The 20,662-nt window shown below is 55.4% G+C and overlaps 1 protein-coding gene across 1 annotated transcript; it reads left to right on the top strand.

Moving 5' to 3' along the window:
- Positions 1-430: 430 nt before the first annotated feature.
- On the top strand, positions 431-3,516 carry LOC128069243 (mas-related G-protein coupled receptor member D-like). The gene is made up of 2 exons (XM_052662539.1): positions 431-1,384; positions 3,490-3,516. The coding sequence occupies exons 1-2, from the start codon at positions 431-433 to the stop codon at positions 3,514-3,516; spliced, it is 981 nt and encodes a 326-aa protein (XP_052518499.1).
- The last annotated feature ends 17,146 nt before the right edge of the window (positions 3,517-20,662 follow it).

The following is a 20,662-nucleotide window of genomic DNA, read 5'->3' as shown; positions in this document are numbered from 1 at the left end:
AGTGCCCACCACCTCTCCCAGGGAGCACCTCACAGTGACCAGCCATGCACGGCACTCTGCCCATCGGCAGCCACTCTGCCCACCCACACTGACTGCTGCAGGCCCAAGAGCTGGCCACTCAGAGGCTCCGAGGGACCCACCCCCAGTAGGGTGGAGGCCAGGCCTGCAACGGGCACTGACGGCCAAGCCTGGGGGCTCGGAGCCTTGCCCCAAGCTTGGCCACCATCACATCCAGCAACAGAAACGGCCTGCCCCAGAGCCGGGAGCACGTAACCTGAATTAGGAATGAGGAAAGGTGGCCTGGTGTGGCCAGCGACAGCTCCAAAGAGTGGCAGCTGGCATAACCAGAGGACTCCCTGGGGGTGGGGGCACCTGAGCCGCAGGGGCCCCAGCCCTGCGGCCCTTAGCTCTCTCCCCACTGTTGGCAGGGATGGAGAACACTCTCAACAGCAGCGGCTCCAGGAGCAGCGGTCCGGGCCTCACCCTGGCGCCCTCCGACACAATGCGGGAGGTGCTGGACGCGCTGGTCATGTTCACCTGCGTGGGCGGCATCGTGGGCAACGGCCTGGTGGTCTGGCTGCTGGGCTCCCGGCGGCGGAGGGGCCCGCTGGGCATTTACCTGCTCCACCTGGCCGTGGCCGACCTCCTCTTCCTCCTCTGCTCGGGCATTCTGATCGTCCTGAGCGCCAGCTCCTGGGGGGCCCGCGTGCACCACCTGGGTCCCCGGGCGGTGAGGAGCGCCGGGTACCTGGCCTACACGGCGAGCCTGAGCCTGCTGACGGCCGCCAGTGCCCAGTCCTGCCTCCCCGGCCTCTTCCCCACCTGGCACCGGGGCCGCTGGCACAGGCGCCTGTCAGCTGCGGTGTGCGCCGCACTCTGGCTGCTGGCCGTCCTGCTGGTCATGCCGGCCTGGTACTTCCGTGACGAGGCCAAGCACCCCCACTCGTGGCCGGGATCCAAGGTGGAGACCGTCCTGCACTTCTTCACCCTGGTCAGCTTCACGCCCGTCATGGCCCTGTCTGGGATGGCTCTCTGCATCCAGGTGCAGAGGATCTCGCGCCCATGGCAGCGGCCGCTCACACGGCTCTACATGGCCATCCTGCTCTGCGTCTTTGTGTCCCTCGCCTGCGCCCTGCCCCTCGGCATCTCCGGGTTCCTGCTCTACTGGCTGGACCTGCCCCAGCGCGCGAAGACTCTCTTCGGCCACTTCACCTGCCTCTCTCTGTCCGTGAGCAGCAGCATCAAACCGATGATCTATTTCCTGGTTGGCAGTGGGGGCCGCTTGAGCCTGCGGGAGCCCCTGGGACCCACGTTCAGCAGGGTGCTGCAGGAGGAGCCTGAGCTGGAGGAGGGGGAGACGCCCTCCACTGACCCCAGTGACAAGGTGAGGGTCTGAGAGCCTCTGGGGCCCTGCCCCGAGCCACCCACCATATGCCAGCCACGTGAGCCCTGCCCCGCGGCTCCCTGCCCAGCTCCCTGCCTGGCTCCCTCCCTTTCCCAAGCCCAGCATCCAGCAGTCACTCCAGAGGCAAACAGCTGCTGTGCGCCAGGTCCTGGAGGGGGGCCAGCATGCGGGGCAGTGAGGAAGAAGCTGAGGTCCCGGGCCTGGGGACACAGAAACTCTTGACAGCGTCGGGCGAACAGCACGGAGCTGTTAGCTAACCCACAGCCTTGGTGGGTGTCCCCCACCGCCAGGTGCCAGCCCTGCAGTTGTTGGATCATCAGAGAGGTCTCGGGAGAGGCGGGGCAACTGGGGCAATGGTGGGGGGCGGTGGTCAGGGGACTCAGGGTGAGGGCCAGTGGTCCATCGTATCTAGATGGTTCTGTATTATGTTTAGCACTGATTTACTTGGCTGCACCGGGTCTCAGTTGCAGAATCTTTGTCGCCGCGTGCATCTTCACTGCGGCACGTGGGGTTTTTTAATTGCAGCACGCAGGATCTAGCCCCCTGACCAGGGATCAAACCCGGGCCCCCTGCATGGTGAGTGCAGAGCCTTGGCCACTAGGCCGGCAGGGGAGTCCTGGTGGTTCTGTGTCGTCACTGGACACACAGCAGCTGAGTGCCAGCGCGGGTGGCAGGATGCAGAGGCAGACGCACACGCCACGGGAGCAGCACGGAGGGCGCTGACCGGCCGTGGGCCGTGGGCCGGAGACGGCGCGCCCGGAGCCAGCGCCGGCCCGGGCGGTCCAGAGTGGACGGAGGGGCGTACCTGGGAGACACGCCCCGATTCCCAGGGTCCTAGACCCGGCCAGGCTTCGGGGGTGGTTGCGAGGGGCGGGGCCCCGGGAGCCGCGTGATCCGTCAGGGCCGTGGGTCTCTGTGCCTCCGGGTTCACCCCGAGGCCCACAGGCCAGAAACATAGGCCTGGGGTGGGACTGCTACCCCGCTGGGTCCACGCTCACCAAGTGACACAGGGCAGGCGGTTTCTGCTCAGCCACACTCCACAGCAGTGGGCACCCTGCATGGACCACACATACAGCAGGCATTTAATGGGTGGTGTTTAACATTTAAACAGGCATTTAACAGCAGCTGTTTGGTCGAGTTGTCAGTGCTCACGGGGTGCTCACGGGTGCATCCTGGCTTTATCCACCCCCTCCTCTGGGGCTCTTCTGCCTCCTCTGCGTGGACCCCTGGGCAGCAATGGTCTCCCCCACCCGGCTCCGTGCCCTCTGACCGCCCCTCCTGCAACCCCGCCCACCAGCTCCAGTCCGCCTCAGGGCCTTTGCACCTGCTGTTCTCGCTGCCCAGAATGCTCCTCCCCCAGCTGCATACAGAGCTCTCTCCCTCACTTCCTTCAGGTCACCGCTCAAGTGTCACCTCTTCAGAGAGGCCGTTCCTGACCACCTTACATAAAATCATACAGCACACATACCCCTCTGGGCCTCCCACCCCACTCCACTTGCCCTGTGGGCTCACCACTATGTGCTACAGGCTCACCAAGAGGGGCTGTCCATTTGGGTCACAGCTGTGCTCCACACCCAGGACAATGCCCGGCACAGAGAGGGGCCCAGGACATGTTTGTGCAATGTCCCGCTGGGCAGGCAGGCCTGGGGGGCCCGGGAACAGCAGCCACGATCGTGGAGTGGGGTGGTAACCCAGGTGGCTCCAGTCCATACTCATCTCGAGAGCTGCTGCTGCTGCTAAGTCACTTCAGTCATGTCCGACTCTTCATGACCCCATGGACTGCAGCCCACCAGGCTCCTCCGTCCATGGGATTTTCCAGGCAAGAGTACTGCAGTGGGTTGCCATTGCCTTCTCCGCATCTCCAAGAGGGCCCTCCTCAAATGACACACCCCATGAGGGCCCTCCCCTATGCCCAGATGGGAGAGCTGGCGTTCATGTAGGTACAAGTGAACGTAAGTGAGTGATGCGTGTGTCTGCTTGTTGATGTCCATAGTACATAACCCACACCATCCTCACCCGGTGCCGACCACTGGTCTTCAGCTGTTTCATGCATCTGTGATATTTTTTTTTTCTCCCCTCTGTAGGGTAGACTCCCGAAGAGGAAGGCCTGATTCTTTACAACCTTTGCCGAAGGCTGATGGCAAAGACTGCCGTCCATCACCAAAATCTGACTTCCAGAATGAACAAGCAAGCTTGAGCATGAGCTGCTTCTTTGCTTTATCTGTTTTAAGGCTGTGTTATTTGGAATGTACGAGTTTAGGGGTGTTCTATCCTGGGGAATTGGAGCTTTGGTGGTAAAATATGAAGCTGCCCTCCTGAATCCGAGTGGTGTCACTTCCTTACAGTCTATTTGTCTGATATTATCACAGCTCCATCGGCTTTCTTGGCTTGCTGTTTGCATGGTGCATCTTCTCTTCCTGTGACTTTCAAGCTTTCTATATCCTTATCTGTTAAGATGTATTACTTGTAAACAAGTCAGAATTGAATGGAGTTGTAACTTTGAAAATTAAACCCACCACTGCAGTGAGTGGGCTTGTGGTTCCTGACTCCTGCCTCCCATGCAGGAGTCCTGGGCAAAGGCAAAGTGGGATGAGAAGGCGGGAAGGCCCCGCCCTCACTGAGGGACCACAGCAATCGGGGGCGGGGAAAGGGCTGGCTCTCACCTCCCTGGGGGCCTTCTGTCCTCGCGGAGCTGTCTTCTCATCTATAAAGTGGAGACAGCCACCTCCCCCCCGCCCCCCACCAGGCTGCTGTGTGCTGGTCTGGCCTCCATCTATCAGCAAGCGCTGAGAAGTGTCATCCCAGGGCCTTCTGTGGAGGGGACCTGAGCTGCGTTAGAGCTGGGTGGGCATAGCCCAGCCCTGCCTGAGCCACCCCAGGCCTCCTCCATCCTGTCCCTGGGTCCACCAAGGGTCAGGTAAAAGATGTCAGCCTGCACGGGGACTCGTGGGATCTCAGAGGAGGAGCTTTCATCCCAGGTGAGGCCGGGACTGATGTGGCTCTTACATCACCTAGTCCTCATTTTCTGGGGCAAGGCTGTGCCCATCCTTGACTCGGGAACTCCTCTTCGGACTCACGGAGCCCAGGGCACACTCAGGCCAGGGTAGTCAACAGGGCAGCGAGGCTGACCAGCGGGGGCTGGATGAGGCGACCCAGGTGGGGATGACCAGGAGAGCCAGAGTGGCCGTGGAGGCCAGGACGACAGGGGGCCGTCAGGATGACTCCCTCCGGCCTGGTCAGACGGCTCCGTTCCAGTCCGCTCCCGTCCACTCTGCTGCCCAACCCCCGTGCCCCCAGAGGCGCCTCTCAGCTCCCTTTGCCAAGGCGACATTTGCCCTTTCAGACCTGGCTCCCTGCCGTCTGACTGGGCGAGAGCCAGAAGGGCTCAGAAGAGGGAAACTAAACACAGAGCCGTTCAGCCCAGAAACAAAATGTGGCAACCGGTGGTTGCAGTTCAGTCGCTCTGACACCCTCTGGCAGCCCGCCAGGCTCCTCTGTCCATGGGATTCTTCAAGCAGGAATACTGGAGTGGGTTGCCATTTCCTTCTCCAGGGGATCTTCCCAACCCAGGGATCAAACCTGGGTCTCCTGCATTGGCAAGTGGGTTCTTTACTGTCTGAGCCACCATACTTTGCAGCAAATCCGGAGCCTGGCACGAATTTGCAGGTTAACAGTAAACAGACGAATGGATGAATGCTTAGTATCCTCCATCCTAAAACAAACCAACCTCGGCATTGCACGCAGTGACTCCAGACAAGACAGAGCAGAGGCGAAGGTCGTTCTGAAAACTGGGGAAAAGGTGAAGCTACACGCGCTGGGTTTCCCAGATTGTGCTGGCGGTGAAGAACCCGCCTGCTGATGCAGATGCAAGAGACGCAGGTTTGATCCCCAGATCGGGAAGATCCCCTGGAGGAGGGCATGGCAACCCACTGCGGTATTCTTGCCTGGAAAATCCCATGGATAGACGAGCTTGGAGGGCTACAGTCCACAGGGTTGCAAACAGTCGGACACCACTAAGGGCGTGTACTCTCTTCTCTCTCTCTCTCTCTCTCTCTCTCTCTCTCTCTCTCTCTCTCTCTCACACACACACACACACACACACACACACACACACACACACACACACACACACACACACACACACACACACACACACACACACACACACACACACACACACACACACACACACACACACACACACACACACACACACACACACACACACTGGTCAGGGACAGCCCCCGCCCCAGCTCCCTGGGCAGAGGCTGGAGGAGTCTTTACTAGGCATGCTTATTTCCTGTAGCTTATGTAACAAATGACCACAAACTTAGCATTTTAAAACAGAACAAATTCGGACTAATATCTCTCAGTGGACTTGGAGGTTTGTTTTTTTTTTTTTCTAGGACAAAGCAACTCCTTGCAGGGATACTTTAGCCTGTTGCTGCCTGAAAGACCACTAAAGTACGATGCTACAGGGTGCTTCTGGCAGACAAAGCGTTCACTGAACCAAGTGAGACTGATTAGCTGAATCACGGCAGATGCTTCACTTCCTAACCTTTTCAGCCAATAACATTTTCGCACGGACTTAGGGTCCTATTTTCCGTGTTTCTCTCTTAGTTGTATCAGAATCAGATCTTCAGTATTTTAAACTGGGTAACATATTTGCATATGCTAAAACTGAAAGTGGAATGGAATCATTACAGCAAAATATTTCAGCCTTCCCTGGTGGTCCAATGGTTAAGAACCCACCTGCCAGTGCAGAGGACGCAGGTTTGATCCCCAGTCTGGGAAGATCCCACATGCCAAGGGGTAACTAAGCCCGCCGCACCACAACAACTGAAGCTCACGAGCTCCAGAGCCTGCTGCCTCACAAGAGAAGCCGCTGCGGTGAGAAGTCCCAGCTCGCCCCACCTACAGAAAAGGCCTTGTGCAGCGACCAAGGCCCAGGGCAGCAGGCACAAATACATAAAAATAAAATAAGCCTCGTTAATAGACACTGATGCTTGCATTTTCTATCCGTCTCATATGTCACAAAATAGCCTTCTGAGTTTTTTTCAACCATTACTAAACATGAAAGTCATTCTTAGCTTGTGAAAGTCATTCTTAGCTGTACCCAAAGAAAGGGCCAGGGGCCCAGATTTGGTCTGAGGGCAACCATTTGGCAACCCCTGATCCAACTAACATTGGGAAAATCGTTTACTGAATTCTGGGGGAGCTCCATGATGTAATAGGATGAAGCAGTTTTGAATGACAATTGTGACAAATATTTTTAAAACATGGGACAATGTTTATGACACATTAAGTGGAAAATGGCTGAACACACAAGGGTATGAGCAGCCGGATGGTAACTGTGTAAAAATGTGCAAACATACGGAGGGTGATCTGCAAACTATTAAAAGGGCCAGCTGGGTAAGCAGAGTGAGAGCACTCTCATCATTCGTTTTTCCTTTTTTTTTTCCAAGAAGACTCAGTATAATTCTTGGCTCAGTGTGATGCGTGGTGAAGTGAAATTTCAGGGGTTGGGGGAGGCAGCATAGCCAGTGATCAAGATCATAACTCTGGGCTATATTGGGGGTCGGAACCCACAGGTCATCACTCACTGCTGAGCCCCGGCTCCCTCTTCCAGGAGCAGCGGGGAGTGAGAGGGGGAATCTGGAGGCTGAGCCCTGAGCGGAGCCCCTCTCCCACGGCGGCCTGCTAGGCCACCGTCCCTCACGGGCACCCCTCTCCCAGCTCTTCCCCGGGTCTCTGGGGTCAGCCAGCTCTCTGAGGCTGCTCCTCAACAGCCCAGGTCATGGGGGCCCGCTCAGCCCTCACCAGCACTAACCCAGCTCCTCCATCTGAAGGAGGCACCTCCGTGGTGCAGAGGCTTGGAGGCTGGTCCAGCCATGGTGGGAACAGTCATCCCTCCCTCACAGTCCTAAAGAGCCTGGCTCAAGGGCAGGCCAGAAGGCTCAGCCACCGTATGCTGTTCAAGAAGTCCAGGGGACACAGGGTGAGCATCTGACCCAGCACTTCCACTCCAAGGGAAGTGAAAACAGACTCAGGTAAAAACTCATACTTGCATGTTCCCAGCAGTACTATTCATAGCAACCAGAAAGTAGGAAAGTCCAAATGTCCACCACCCTGATGGATAACAAGCTGTGATTGGGCCATACCATACATTAGTGTTCAGGCGTAAGAAGGAGTTCACAGTGACACGTGGATGAATCTTGACGAGGTTCAGTGAAAAAAGCCAGACACTCAAGGCTACATTGTATGGTTCCATTTGTATTAAATGTCCAAAGTAAGCAAATCCAAAGAGATAGGAAGGAAGTTTGTGGTTGCCTGAGGCTGGGAATCAGGGACTGGGGAGTGACTGCTGGTGGATCTGGGGTTTCCTTCTAGAGGGATGAAAACGTTTTGGAACCAGATAGAGGTGAGAGATGGGATGAGATGGTTGGATGGCGTCACTGGCTCCGTGGACATCAATCTGAGCGAACTCGGGGACATAGTAAAGGACGGGGAAGTCTGGCGTGCTGCAGTCCGAGGGGTCGCAGAGTCCGCCGTGACTTAGCGACTGAAGGACCATAACGAGAGATGACAGCTGTGCAACATTAAGAACGCCACTGAACGGCGCACTTTAGGACGGCTGGCTTTAGGGCATCCCTGGGGGCTCAGTGGTCAAGAATCTGCCTGCCCGTGCAGGAGACACAGGTTCCATCCCAGACCCAGGACGATCCCGCACGCTGTGGAGCAACCAAGCCCGTGTGCTACGGCTATTGAGCCCGTGCTTTAGAGCGTGGGAGCCACGGCTGCCAAAGCCTGGGTACGCTACAGCCCACGCTCCGCAACGGGAGAAGCCGCCGCAGCGAGACCCCCTTGCACTGCAACCAGAGAGAACGCCTGTGCAGCAGTGAAGACCCCGCACATCCACAAAGAAATGATTTTTTTAATGGTTAATTTTAGGAATTCCCTGGAAGTCCAGTGGTTAAGCCTCCACGCTGCCGATGCAGGGGGCGTGGGGTTTGATCCCTGGTCGGGAAACTAACATCCCACAGGCCACATGGAACACAACAACGAAATAAAGTGGTGAATTTTCCATTCTGTGAATTTTACCTTAAAAGAAGTCCTGAAGGAGCTGGCCAGAGTTGGGGGAGGGGGAATGCCGCAGCTGAACGGTGCCGTGGAGAACGGGCCAGATGTCAGAACCACACAAATACGCGACATCGAGTCCTCCATCCAATACACATGCAGCGATGCCTACATGGGACAGACCTGGGCCAGGGAGAGCCAGGCTCCGGACCCCGTCAGGCCGGCTTGAGGAGGGCCGGACACAGGGCGCTGGCCGCCTCTCCCCGAGGAGCACAGAGGTCTCCCTGGAATCTCCCCTCCCCCCAGGGGCTGCAGTTTTCCTGCCCTGCCCCCTCCTCCGACCACGCCCTGCAAGGGCCTGCAGTGGTCCAGGGGAACATCCTGCTGGCAGCTGCCAATCGCCCTGACTGACAGGCCTGGAAAATCCAGAATACCTCACCCTCTCACCCTGCCAGGCATGCATACCTTCTGGGCTGCATGTGTGAATTAGAAATGAGACAAATACGATTATTATTAAGAACATTTGGGCGGGACTTCCTGAACCATTAAGTCACCCTTCACCCAAGCCAGAAATATTGACATCTTCCCAGCCCCTCACCCCACAGGGATCAGGCGACAAATTCTGATGATTTAACCCGTGACTATTCAGCAGCTGTGCCCCTCAGCCTTCTCTGCCTGGCCACGCCTCCAGACTCGGGCTACCTACCCCTTCCTGCACGACTGTGGTTCATTTAAGACACCTCCTCCTCTTGGTCATCCCCAGAAGGACTTTTCTAGAACACAAATCGGGCTGATCTCCCCCTCCTCCCCCCTGTGTGAGACTGAGGCCCACCCCCAGCCAACCAGGACCACAGGATGCCCAAGATGGAGAAGCACCCAGCAGGGGCCTGTTCCATGCTGATTACAGGACCACACTCAGCGCTGTGGAAAACTTTCAAAAAGTGCAAGAACTGAAGAAAATGACAAGCACTAGACCAAGTCCCAAAGGTCAGGGATGTTTACAGTTTGGCCTTACGACTCTCCTTCTTCTTTATGCACGTGGGTGTCTTTTGCACAAATTGTACACGTGCTCAGACACTCAGCAGTGTCCGGCTCTTTGCGACCTTGTGGACTGTGTGGCTGGCCAGGGTCTTCCATCCATGGAGTTCTCCAGGCCAGGAAACTGGAGTGGGTTGCCATTTCCTCCTCCAGGGAATCTTCTCAACCCAGGGATCAAACTCATGCCTCCTGCATTGGCAGGCGGATGGGTTCTTTATTACTGTGCCACGTGGGAAGCTCTTACATAAATCAGAGCCTATTGAATCGCTAGTTCTGCATCCCATTTTTATCCTTAAACATTAACATTAAATGATTACACAATGTGATTATAAGATGATTCTACCATTTGATTTTTACAAATTATCTGCAAAAAAGAGGAATTCCTAGAAATTATAGAGGAACTTTGGGGTAAAGATGGCAAGTGAAAGTTAGTCACTCAGTTGTGTCTGACTCTTTGTGACCCCATGGACTATAGACCATCAGGGTCCTCTGTCCATGGAATTCTCCAGGCAAGAATGCTGGAGTGGGTTGCCACGCCTTCCTTCAGGGGATCTTCCCAACCCAGGGATCAGATGGCAGATTAAACGCATACATCAACCGAAGGCCACTCCTGAGTCAAATCGACTGATTCCACAGAATCACCAGAAGCTCAGGAAGTGGGGGTCCTTGGGTGCTGAGGAAGTGGGGTGCATAGGCAATAAACTAACAAGGAGGTAGGAAAGCCTTTCAGAGAAGCAATCACTTCAGAGACAGAAGGAAGAACAGAGGCAGGAATCCCCGGTGGTCCAGTGGTTAGGATTCTGCCCCCCAGTGCAGGGGGTGTGGGTTTAATCCACGGAACCCGGGTCAAGGAACTAAAGTCCTGCATGCCGTGGGATGTGATCAGAAATTTTTTAAAAATTTTTTTAAATTTAAGAATAAAATTTTTAAAATAATTTTAAAAAAGAAAGTAGAGGTGACCAGGGGCTGGGGTAGGGAATACGGTTTAGGGGGCACGGTTTCCTTTCGGGGAGATGAGAAAGTCCTGGAAGTGGATGGTGGTGATGGCTGTACAATATTGTGAAATTGCTCAAAGCCACTGAGTTGTACCCTTCAAAATGGTTAAGATGGTATAGTGAAGTCGCTCAGTCGTGTCCGACTCTTTGCGACCCCATGGACTGTAGCCTACCAGGCTTCTCCGTCCATGGGATTCTCCAGTCAGGAATACTGGAGTGGGTTGCCATTTCCTTCTCCAGGGGATCTTCCCGACCCAGGGATCGAAACCTGGGTCTCCCGCATTGGAGGCAGACGCTTTAACCTCTGAGCTACCAGGGAAGCCCTAAGATGGTATATTCTATGTTATGTATATTTTACCACAGGTTTTCTTTTCTTTTCTTTTAAGAAAAGGGACCTGGGACTTCCCTTGGGGTACAGTGGATAAGACTCCGCCTGCCAGTGCAGGAGACGCAGGTTCGATCCTTGATCCTGGAAGATCCCACAGCGAAGCCCGTGGACCACAGCTACTGAGCCTGCATGCCTAGAGCTGGTGCATTGCGACGAGAGAAGCCCCAGCAGTGAGAAGCTGCCGACTGCGACAAAGAGCAGCCCCACCCTCCTCGACCAGAGGAGGCCCGGCAAAGCGGCGAGACCCAGCTCAGCCAAAATAAATGAGTTAATCGGACTGTGCTAGTCTGATTATCAGATCCGACGTGCTACTCAGCGAAGCCCCCTCCCCCGACCCAGGAGAAGAGTCGGCGCAGGTCTCGTCTCTGCAGTGAGTAAGACGGGCCCCTCTGCTCCAAGGCCAGGGGCACAGTCAGGGCAGGGATGCCACGCAGAAGAAATGGTGTGAGGAGGAGGCACGAGCAGCAGATGCCACCAGCCTACCCGCCCTGGCGCTGCCTGGGGTCCGACAAGTCCAAGGGGAGAGACAGACACTGACATCCAACCCCCGGCTCCAGGGCCCGGCAGCTGGCTCCCCGGCGGAGCCCTAGGTCAAGGAGCCTGTGAGCATCTGAGCATCCAGGCCTCACCGGATCCAAGTGGACAAAGACCGGGTGTCTGAGGAGAGCCCTCCAGCAAAGGCAGATGACGGAAATATGGAATAAAACCACTGCTGGAAGAGGGGCGCAGGCAGCAGGGCACTGCACCCGAAGAGCGGAAAGAGGAGAGAGACGGGGGATAAGAAGGAGTTCTTAAATCATGGCAAAATGTGATCGTGTGAATTTTTAAAACCTGAATATCAATATGAGGAACGGCTCATAGAAAGAAAGCAAAAGACCAAGAGAGAGAAAACGGAAAATGCAAAAAGAAAATATGTCCAGATTTGCCCTATGCATGAGAGGAAATCCAGAGAAAGGGCAGAGAGACGCCACAGAGAAGAAAACCCACAGCAAGATGACCTCAGAACAGCTCCCAGCGCAGAACCGTCCGAGAGCTCTGCCCGGCTGCAGAGGGACGAGCCCCAGACATGCAGATGACCAGAAGCCCCAGGAGGTGGAGCTGGGGGCGAGACGGGTGCAGAGCCACGCCCGTGAAGCTTATAAGCACCGTGAGCCAAGACTCACTGAAAGAAATGCATTTACGTCACGATCGTGCACACGCAAAGCCCTGAGCAAAGTTCCATCAGACAGCGCCTCCTCTGACCGCGTGTGTCACGTCTGATCACTCCGTCCTGCCCCTTCTATTTCATGTCACTGTTTGTTAAAATCGCCGGTCACAGCTCACCGTGTTGATTTCACAGTCCACCACTCGGGTACGGCCTACAGTTAATGCTGTGCTGGGCTTAGTTGCTCCGTCGTGTCCAGCTCTTTGCGACCCCCATGGACTGTAGCCTGCCCGGCTCCTCTGTTCATGGGGATTCTCCACGCAAGGATAGTGGAGTGGGTTGCCTTGCCCTCCTCCAGAGGATTTTTTTCCAATCCAGGGATCGAACCCAGGTCTCCCACGTTGCAGGCAGATTCTTTACCATCTGAGCCACCAGGGAAGCCCAAGAATACTTGAGTGGGTAGCCTATCCCTTCTCCAGGGGATCTTCCCGACCCAGGAGTCAAACCTATGTCCCTGCATTGCAGGTGGATTTTTTTTTTTTTTTTACCAGGTTGTGCTATGATGCAAAGAACTGACTCACTAGAAAAGACCTTGACGCTGGGAAAGATTGAAGGCAGGAAGAGAAGGGGTCAACAGAGGATGAGGTGGTTGGATGGCATCATCAATTCAATGGATATGAGTTTGAGTAAGCTCCAGGAGTTGGTGATGGACAGGGAAGCCTGGCGTCCTGCAGTCCATGGGGTGGCAAAGAGTTGGACACAACTGAGAGCCTGAACTGAACTGAGCTACCAGGGTAGCCCACAGTTAATAAAAAAAAAAAAAACAGCTAAATGCTTGGTACACACAGTAAGTTGCCTACATATGCACATGAATCTTCAAGTTGCGAACTTTCACAGATGCTAATGTGTGTTTGCACGTCCAGTCACGTGTCTGGTGTGCACTGTCTCACGTATGCACCTCTACAAGGGGCTGTGCTTCTGTGCGCTGCACACTTCTGCTTTATCTCAAGCCCAGGGTGTCTGGAATGAAGCGTGAAAACAGCAGCGATGTAGCTGGCAGCGTTGTACTTTTCAAGGTACTGTACTATTAGATCAAAATTGCTTTCTTTATTTTTTGTGTTTGTATTTTCTGTGTTATTTGTGTGAAAAGTATTAGAAACCTATTCCGTACGGGACTTCCCTAGTGGCCCAGTGGTTAAGATTTCGCCTTCCAATACCGGGGGTGGGTGCGGGGTCAGTCCCTGGTCGGGAAGCTAAGATCCCACACGCCTGGGGGCCGACAAACCAAAACCTAAAACAAAACTGTAACGAATTCAAGAAAGGCTTTTTAGAGAATGGTCCGCATCATAGCCCTCTCAGTACGGTGCTACGCGGCCGACTGCGTTAGCTGGTCCTGGGGCTAACTTTGTTGGACTCGTGAACAAATTGGACTGAGGAACTCGATCTTGGAACCAAATGCATTTGTTTGTAGGGAACTTACTGTATAAACCATGGCATATTAGCCATTAGAAAGAGTGAAATAGTGCCGTTTGCAACCACATGGATGAACCTAGAGATTATCATAGTAAGTGAAGTAAGTCAGACAGAGAAAGACAAATGTGTGACACCCGACCCCTTACAAGCAGAACCTTTAAAAAAGAAAATGATGGAAATGAACTTACCTACAAAACAAACAGACTCAGAGACATAGAGGAAGAATTTATGGTTACCAGCGGGGGAGGGTAGGGGGTTAGGGGATAGATTGGGAATTTGGGGTTGGTATGTACACACCACTGTATTTAAAATAGATAACCATCCAGAACCTACTGCAAAAAAATAATAATACATTTTTAAAAAAAGAAAAAACAGCAGTCTAGCTGGAGGAGGGAGGCAGATACTGTGACAGTGTAGCGCTAATAATAGTCCCGTGTGTTCCGCTTTTTCTCTTTCGGCTGTGCCGGGTCTCCGCTTTGTGCAGCAGCTTCGTGCAGGCCCCTCCCCAGCTGCGGAGTGTGGGCTTCTCGTTGCGTGGTCTCTCCTGTTGCGGAGCACAGGCTCCAGGGCACTCAGGCTTCAGCAGCTGCTGCTCGCAGACTCTAGGGCTCGGGCTCAGCAACCGTGGCTCAGCCGCTCCTCGGCGTGTGGAATCCTCCCGGACCAGGGATGGAACCTGTGTCCCCTGCAGTGGCAGGCAGATTCTTATCCACTGCACCACCAGGGAAGTCCTCCTGTGTTCCACTTTGCTAAGCTCTGAAACGTCACCTGGAACCCCAGAGCCCACTCCCTTCCAGCAAACTCTGGCCCCCTTGTCTGTGTGTGTCAGGACCACCCCTCACCCCCACCCTCCAACTGCTTTGTTGAGACCAGCTCATGGGTGCAAGGCTGGAAGCTGGGAGACCAGTGTGCCAGTGGATTCCGGTCAGGAAAAAGGGGAGTCCCCGTGGGCACTTGAGACCCAGGATCGCATCACAGGACTCCAGCTGTGCAGAGAAAATGAGCCCCCAGCACTGGGAGGACAGGAGGGACCAGCCCCGGAAGGACCAGAGGATAAGGAGGTGGTTCGCGGAGCATCAGCCTGGCATCACAGAATGAAGTAGAGAAAAGAGGACGTGGGGGAGAAAGACGCCATGAAACAGGTGGGGACCCCGAGGCAGAGTGCAGGGCGGACAGGGCGGAGGCTGGGCCCGGATCCAGGGCAGCCACAGAGGAGGGGAGATGCGGGCAGGCTCCAGCATGGTCTGAAGGCAGGGCACGGCGGACTTGCTGGCAGGTCCGTGGCGGGATGAGAAAGAGGTGAACAGGGTGGCTGTGAGGGTGACCTGAAAGACAGCGCTGCAGCTTTAGAAGGCGTGTCAGTGTCCTGGGGCGGCTTGAAACCACAGAAACTTGTTTGCCCCTGGCTCTGGAGGCTGCAAGTCCAAAATCAAGGGGTCAGCAGGGCTGCGATCATTCCCAGGGCCCCAGGGGAGGAAGAAGCCTTCCTGCGTGTCCCAGCTTCCGGGGCTCCAGGTGCTCCTAGATTTGGGCCACATCCCTCCAGCCTCTGCCTCCCCCTCCAGGTGGCCTCCCCCTCCTCCCTGCCGTCTGTCCTCTCTCGTCTCTTATAAGGGCACCTGTCATTGGCTTGAGGGCCCACGAGCCAGCAGGATGATCTCACCTTGAGATCCTTCATTACATCTACAAATACCCTTTATCCAAAAAGATCTCATTCGTAGGTTCTGAGTATCAGGATGTGGGCATAGCTTTTGGGGGCCACCATCCAGCCCACTGCCCAGGGGCTGATCAGGCCCTCAGAGAGGGATGCACTGAGTTCAGGATGCCTCTAAATACCCAAGGGCAGATGCGAGCAGACTTCTATTTGGAGCTAGGGAAGATCATAGAGAAGATAATCCTTGGGGAGCCATCAGCATGAAATGGGCATGTAATTGACATTAAGGCTTAGGCCCCTTCTCCCAGAAGCACAGGGGTTCAGGACTCTAGAGTCTGGCTTATGGGGAACAGCCGCTCAGGGCAAGAGAGTGAGGACACAGGGTGGGCTCAGGGGAAGCCGAGCAAAAAGGTCTTGGCTGGAGACAGGCATCAGCCTGATCCCGATGTGCCAGGGGCCGGTTTCACCAGAGTCCTCCTGCTTTGAGCCACGGGCCAGCATCTTGAATCGCTGGGTCCTGCTGAGTTCGGTCCAAATTCCTGAGCCCAGAACAGGGAGCAGGATAAACGGTGGTTTTATACCACAGAGTTTTGGGTAAATTTTGTTATGTGGCCATAGCAACGGGAGCAGCCTTTCTGCCTCTGACGAACAGGAAAGCCCCAACCAGACCAGGAGCCCAGCAGGCCCGCAGCTTCCTGCCTCTGACTGCCCACTTTCTGTCTGTTTTCTGGAACACGGGGATGTTTATCTTTGGGAGGGTGTGGCTCCATGTGTTTAGAATTCCTCTTTCCATTTTATTAGGACTGCTGAGTGTCGGGTCAGGGATCAGGGGTGAGGGTCCTGCCCCAACTTGAGACCCAACTTGTGACGCCATCCTGACCAGAAGCCTGAGCTCTATACCTCCCGCCCTTCGTGATGGGGGCCGGGGGACCCAGTGGGGCCTCACCAGGGGGAATAAAGAACAGAGAGGAATGATCACTGTCCCCAGGCTTGCCGAGGACCAGAAGAGGGCTGGCTCTGTGCTGGGGGAGCAAGAGATAAGTTCATTCCCAGATGATGGGGGACCTGCCGGCTCCCACAGGGAGGGGTGTTCCCCGAACATTCGGGGTAGGGCAGCAGTCCCTACGGGGCTTACTGGGGCTCCACATGCTGAACCCAGGGAGGAGGCTCACCAGCAAGCCGTAACCTCTGTCCTCTCACTCCAGGAAAGGGTATAAAAGACACCAGGACGCTCCCTTCACTGAAGAAGATCAACCAGAAGTTCCCTGCCCTGGTTTGGCTGTGAGAGCCAGCCCTGGGCAGCCCCACATGGCCACTCACAGCCTCTGTCTGTCCCGGTTCACCAGCAGCCTCCGCAGCATCTCTGGGTAAACTTTAAAAGAGGGAATTCCCCGACGGTCCAGTGGTTAGGACTCTGTGCTTTCACTGCCCAGAGCCTGGGTTCAATTCCTGGTCGGGAAACTAAGATCCCACATGTTGTACAGCACAGCCAAAAAAAGAGTAATGGAAAGCCCTTCCTCTGTGTGGCCACACCTGGTTTCACCAGACTTGTTTGGCTGGGCACAGGTGGGTTTCAACCCCAACTCACCCCAAAAGCCAGTTCCATCCACCCCGAGAAAGGTGAGCAGGCCAGCCCCAGGGGCAGGCCCCTCTGACAGCTGAATCTGTGGGGCTGAAGGCAAAAACGAGCGACGTGGCAACCTCAGAACATGTTTGAGAGGGAAAGACGGGGGTGAGCAGCCCTCTGCTGGGTTTCTCTCTCTCTGTGTCCTGGAATCTCTAACTGAGTTCATGAAAAGAATCCAAGTACGGCTTCCCTCTAAGGTAGGGAGCCCCAGCCTCTGCACCACAGACCAACCGGTCCTCCTGGTCAGATGAGAGACACCATTAGATTAAAATGCCCGAAAATGTAATGCACTTGAATCGTCCTGACCCCATCCTCCACCCCGACACGCGGAAGCACTGTCTTCCATGAAACCGATCCTTGGTGCCAAAAAGACTGGGGACACTGCCCTAAGGAGACTCGGTTCTGATTTGCAACAGATGCTGAAACAGTGATTTCCAAATGTTTCTGATCACATACCGCCATCAAGAACATACACAAAACTTGTATCCTGTGACCAGTGGGATCTACCCTAGGAATTCAAGGTCGGTTTAACATTCAAAATTCAGTTCACACAATCCACCATATGAGATGGTTGGACGGCATCACCGACTCAATGGACATGAGTTTGGGCAAACTCCGGGAGATGGTGAAGGACAGGGAAGCCTGGTGTGCTGCAGTCCATTGGGGCGCAAGGAGTCGGACACAACTTAGCAACTCAAAGACAAACAGCCACCAGAGAGCTATGTATAAAGGATGAACCCCACGTGGTCATCCCCACAGGCACGGAAAACCTATGACAAAGTCCAAAACCATGTGTGATTTAAAAATAAAACCACTAATAAAAATTTATAAATAAATCAATAAAAATTCCCAGCAGATTAAGGATGGAAGGGAACTTCCTGCCCTAATACTGCATTAGGGAACACGAGTGGGGGGGGCAGAGCGAAGGGTGGCACGGTCCTGTGCGCTTACTAGAACTTGTGTTGTACGCTGGCAATGGGTGGATTTCATGGTACGATCACCCCACCTCACTAAAGCTGTGCAGCAAAATAACTCATCGGCAGTTGTGGGCAGGGGAGAGAGAGCTGAGCGGTGCTTCTGGTGGAAAAGAGGGGAACCGTCGCTGAAAAGGGCAGGCAGCCCACCACAAAGAGAGAAGTGAGAGATGAGAAGAACTCATGAACCAGACAACCCAAGCTGGCATCACTAAGGCTCTGGCCGCCCAGGGTGAGTCCAGATCGGCCCCCTGGCTCCACTTTTCCTCCGAGCAGAGAAGTTTCCAGACCAAATAAGGCTGCAGCTTTGCAATGCTCCTGGCATGGAACACAGTTCCTGTTCGATGCCAGGTTGTAAGTCAGCCCTAAACCATCCCCAAAGCAGCCGGGTGCCCATCAACCCTCTCTGATCGCCTGGTAACGCTCCAAACAAACCCAGGTAAACAGGGGGCAGGGCAGGGCAGGGCAGGGCCCACTGCTGCCCACAGCCCACCAGCAGGGGAGGAGGGTGCGCCCTGTTGCGTGGAAGGAAGCTCAAGATGCTCCCCCACCCCAGGCACGGGGCCCGACATACAACAATGTCAGCTGGTGGCTCCTGGGGCCCCAGGCACCCTGGCCTTGGCCGAGCGCAGGAAACACCACTTGCTGAACCTGGAGGAGAAGCCACCTGTGCCATCTCAGCTCTGCAACAAGACGCCAAGGACAGCAGACACTTTCTGAGCACAGAAGCAACGTGTCAAGGGCCTCGTGAGTTTAAAGCCTTTCCGCTCCACAGCAACCCTGTGAGGCGTCCTGTTATGTCCCCATTTGACCGATGAGGAAACAGGCCCACGGCCACACAGCCTGTACAAGGCAGATCTGAGCGTGTGCCCCAGGGCTGACATGCTCCAAAGCCAGGGCTCCAGGCTGTATTGTATAACCCCCACACCAAAACGAAGGAAACAGCAGGGCCCCCACATGGGTGCCCCCCACGGAGGAGAAGACGCACAACCACCCAGAAGGGACTCCACACCAGTCGCTCCTTCAGGAGACCTGAGCCTGCAGGAGCCGCAGAACATGCTCCTCTGGTTTGGGCTGTTCTCTCCTTTTCTGGGCTACCCTTTCCAGGTTGAGGGTTAATCACAGTCTTGTCCGACTCCTCGAGACCCCATGGACTGTAGCCCACCAGGCTCCTCTGTCCATGGGATTCTCCAGGCAAGAATACTGGAGTGGGTTGCCATTTCCTTCTCCAGGGGATCATTCTGATTGAGGGATCATACCCAGGTCCCCTGCTTTGCAGGCAGATTCTTTACCGTCTGAGCCACCAGGGAACTCCACGACATTTTTTAAGCTACAAATACTTTCTGAACAAAGTCTCTTGGGATGAGAAATGGAAACCTTCTGTGCTGTTTCAACTCATGACATTTTAACCATGCATCAGACCCAGCTTGAGTGGAGGGCAGTGGCAGAGATGAGGACCCCACATGGGGCTGGGGGTTCCTGCCACGGAGCCCAGTAGCGTGGCCCAGACCTCACCTATACACTGCCCGCTGCCTCTCCGTGGACATATCAGCATAGCTGGCAAGGTGGCCCATTCCCCGGTCCCTGTGACGGAGGAGCAGATGGGCTCGAAGGGGAGCCACGTGCCAAAGCCACGTCAAACGGAGCTGGATCCACACTCAGGGCTCAGCTCGGGGCTCCCACCACTCCCGCCCCACAGGGCTGCCTTCCTCCTCTGCTTGGAGCTCTTCCTAGTGGGCTGGCCCACTGGGGGAGCACACAGATGAAGATACAGGTCTGCCCCTTCCCTAATGAGGGGAGGGGCCCTGACTTGGCAACACCTCTGTGCCAGGACTGGACAGACCCAGTAAGACACACAGTCGTGGGCACAATTGGATCAGCACAGATCCTTTTAGCTGCAAGGAATGGAAAGCCAGGGCAGATTTTCTCATCTAGAAAAGGGGATGTATTAGTCTGAGACATTGAGAAGAATGGGTTGGGGATCAGGTGCTCAGATATCGTAAGCCAGTTACTCCCCCAGGCCCAGGTTTGACTCTGCTTCTGTGTTAGCCTCCTTCTATCCCGCAGACAGGCTTTCTCAAGGTGGCAGGAGGGGTGGCTGCGGGTCAACCCCATCTTTCTTTTAGCACCTGTTTGTGGACCAGGGGGCAGATCCAGGTGGATCCTGCTTGAATTCTAACCCATCACCAAACCTGGCCCTGCAGTGGCCATTCAGGTGTGTTCTCTGATCCGGCCGAGGACCCAGAGCCTCCCTGTGGCAAGAGGATCAGGGCTTATTAACACAGAGGCAGGGATTAGCACCCTTTGGGGGGAGAGAGCTGCCACGGGGCCCTCAGCAACCACAAAAGGATGCTTCTGACACAGACGCCTCGTGACTGGGTCGCCCTGTCCAGGTCTCCCGGCACCCAGGGCGCTCGAGCAGCAGAAATGGTGGCTCTGCACTCAGCAGCACTCTCCTTGCTGACCTGGATCATCCTCAGACTATGTGTGGCCCCTGGAGACCCTCCTTCCTCTTCCCGGAAAGTTCAGTCCTAAAGCCACGGGAGGAGAGCGAGTAAGGAAGGCATTCACAGAAGGGGGAGAGGGAGGGGCCGTGCGCATCCACGGAAGGGGAGGGGGAGGGGTCGTGTGCAGGTAGATATCCTTGGAATGGGGAGGGGGAGGTGCCATGTGCTTATCCCCACAGGAGGTGGCATAGAGAGGGCCGCCAGGCCTGGGGCAGGGCCCAGCACTGTCAGAAGCAGGGCAGACAAGCCTGTGGGTCTGGGGGGAGGTCAGGATCCATGGAGGTGCTGGCTAAGTGGCCTCCAGGGCCCGAGGGTGCAAAAAGAGAAAAACGGGACTTCCTAGGGTGATGGCAGTCAACAGAAGACACCTGATCAGCAGC

Source organism: Budorcas taxicolor, chromosome 25 (genome assembly GCF_023091745.1).
Source record: "Budorcas taxicolor isolate Tak-1 chromosome 25, Takin1.1, whole genome shotgun sequence".
Lineage (NCBI taxonomy): Eukaryota > Metazoa > Chordata > Mammalia > Artiodactyla > Bovidae > Budorcas > Budorcas taxicolor.
The sequence above is the reverse complement of the archived record's forward strand: the minus strand, read 5'-3'. Positions and strand labels throughout refer to the sequence as shown.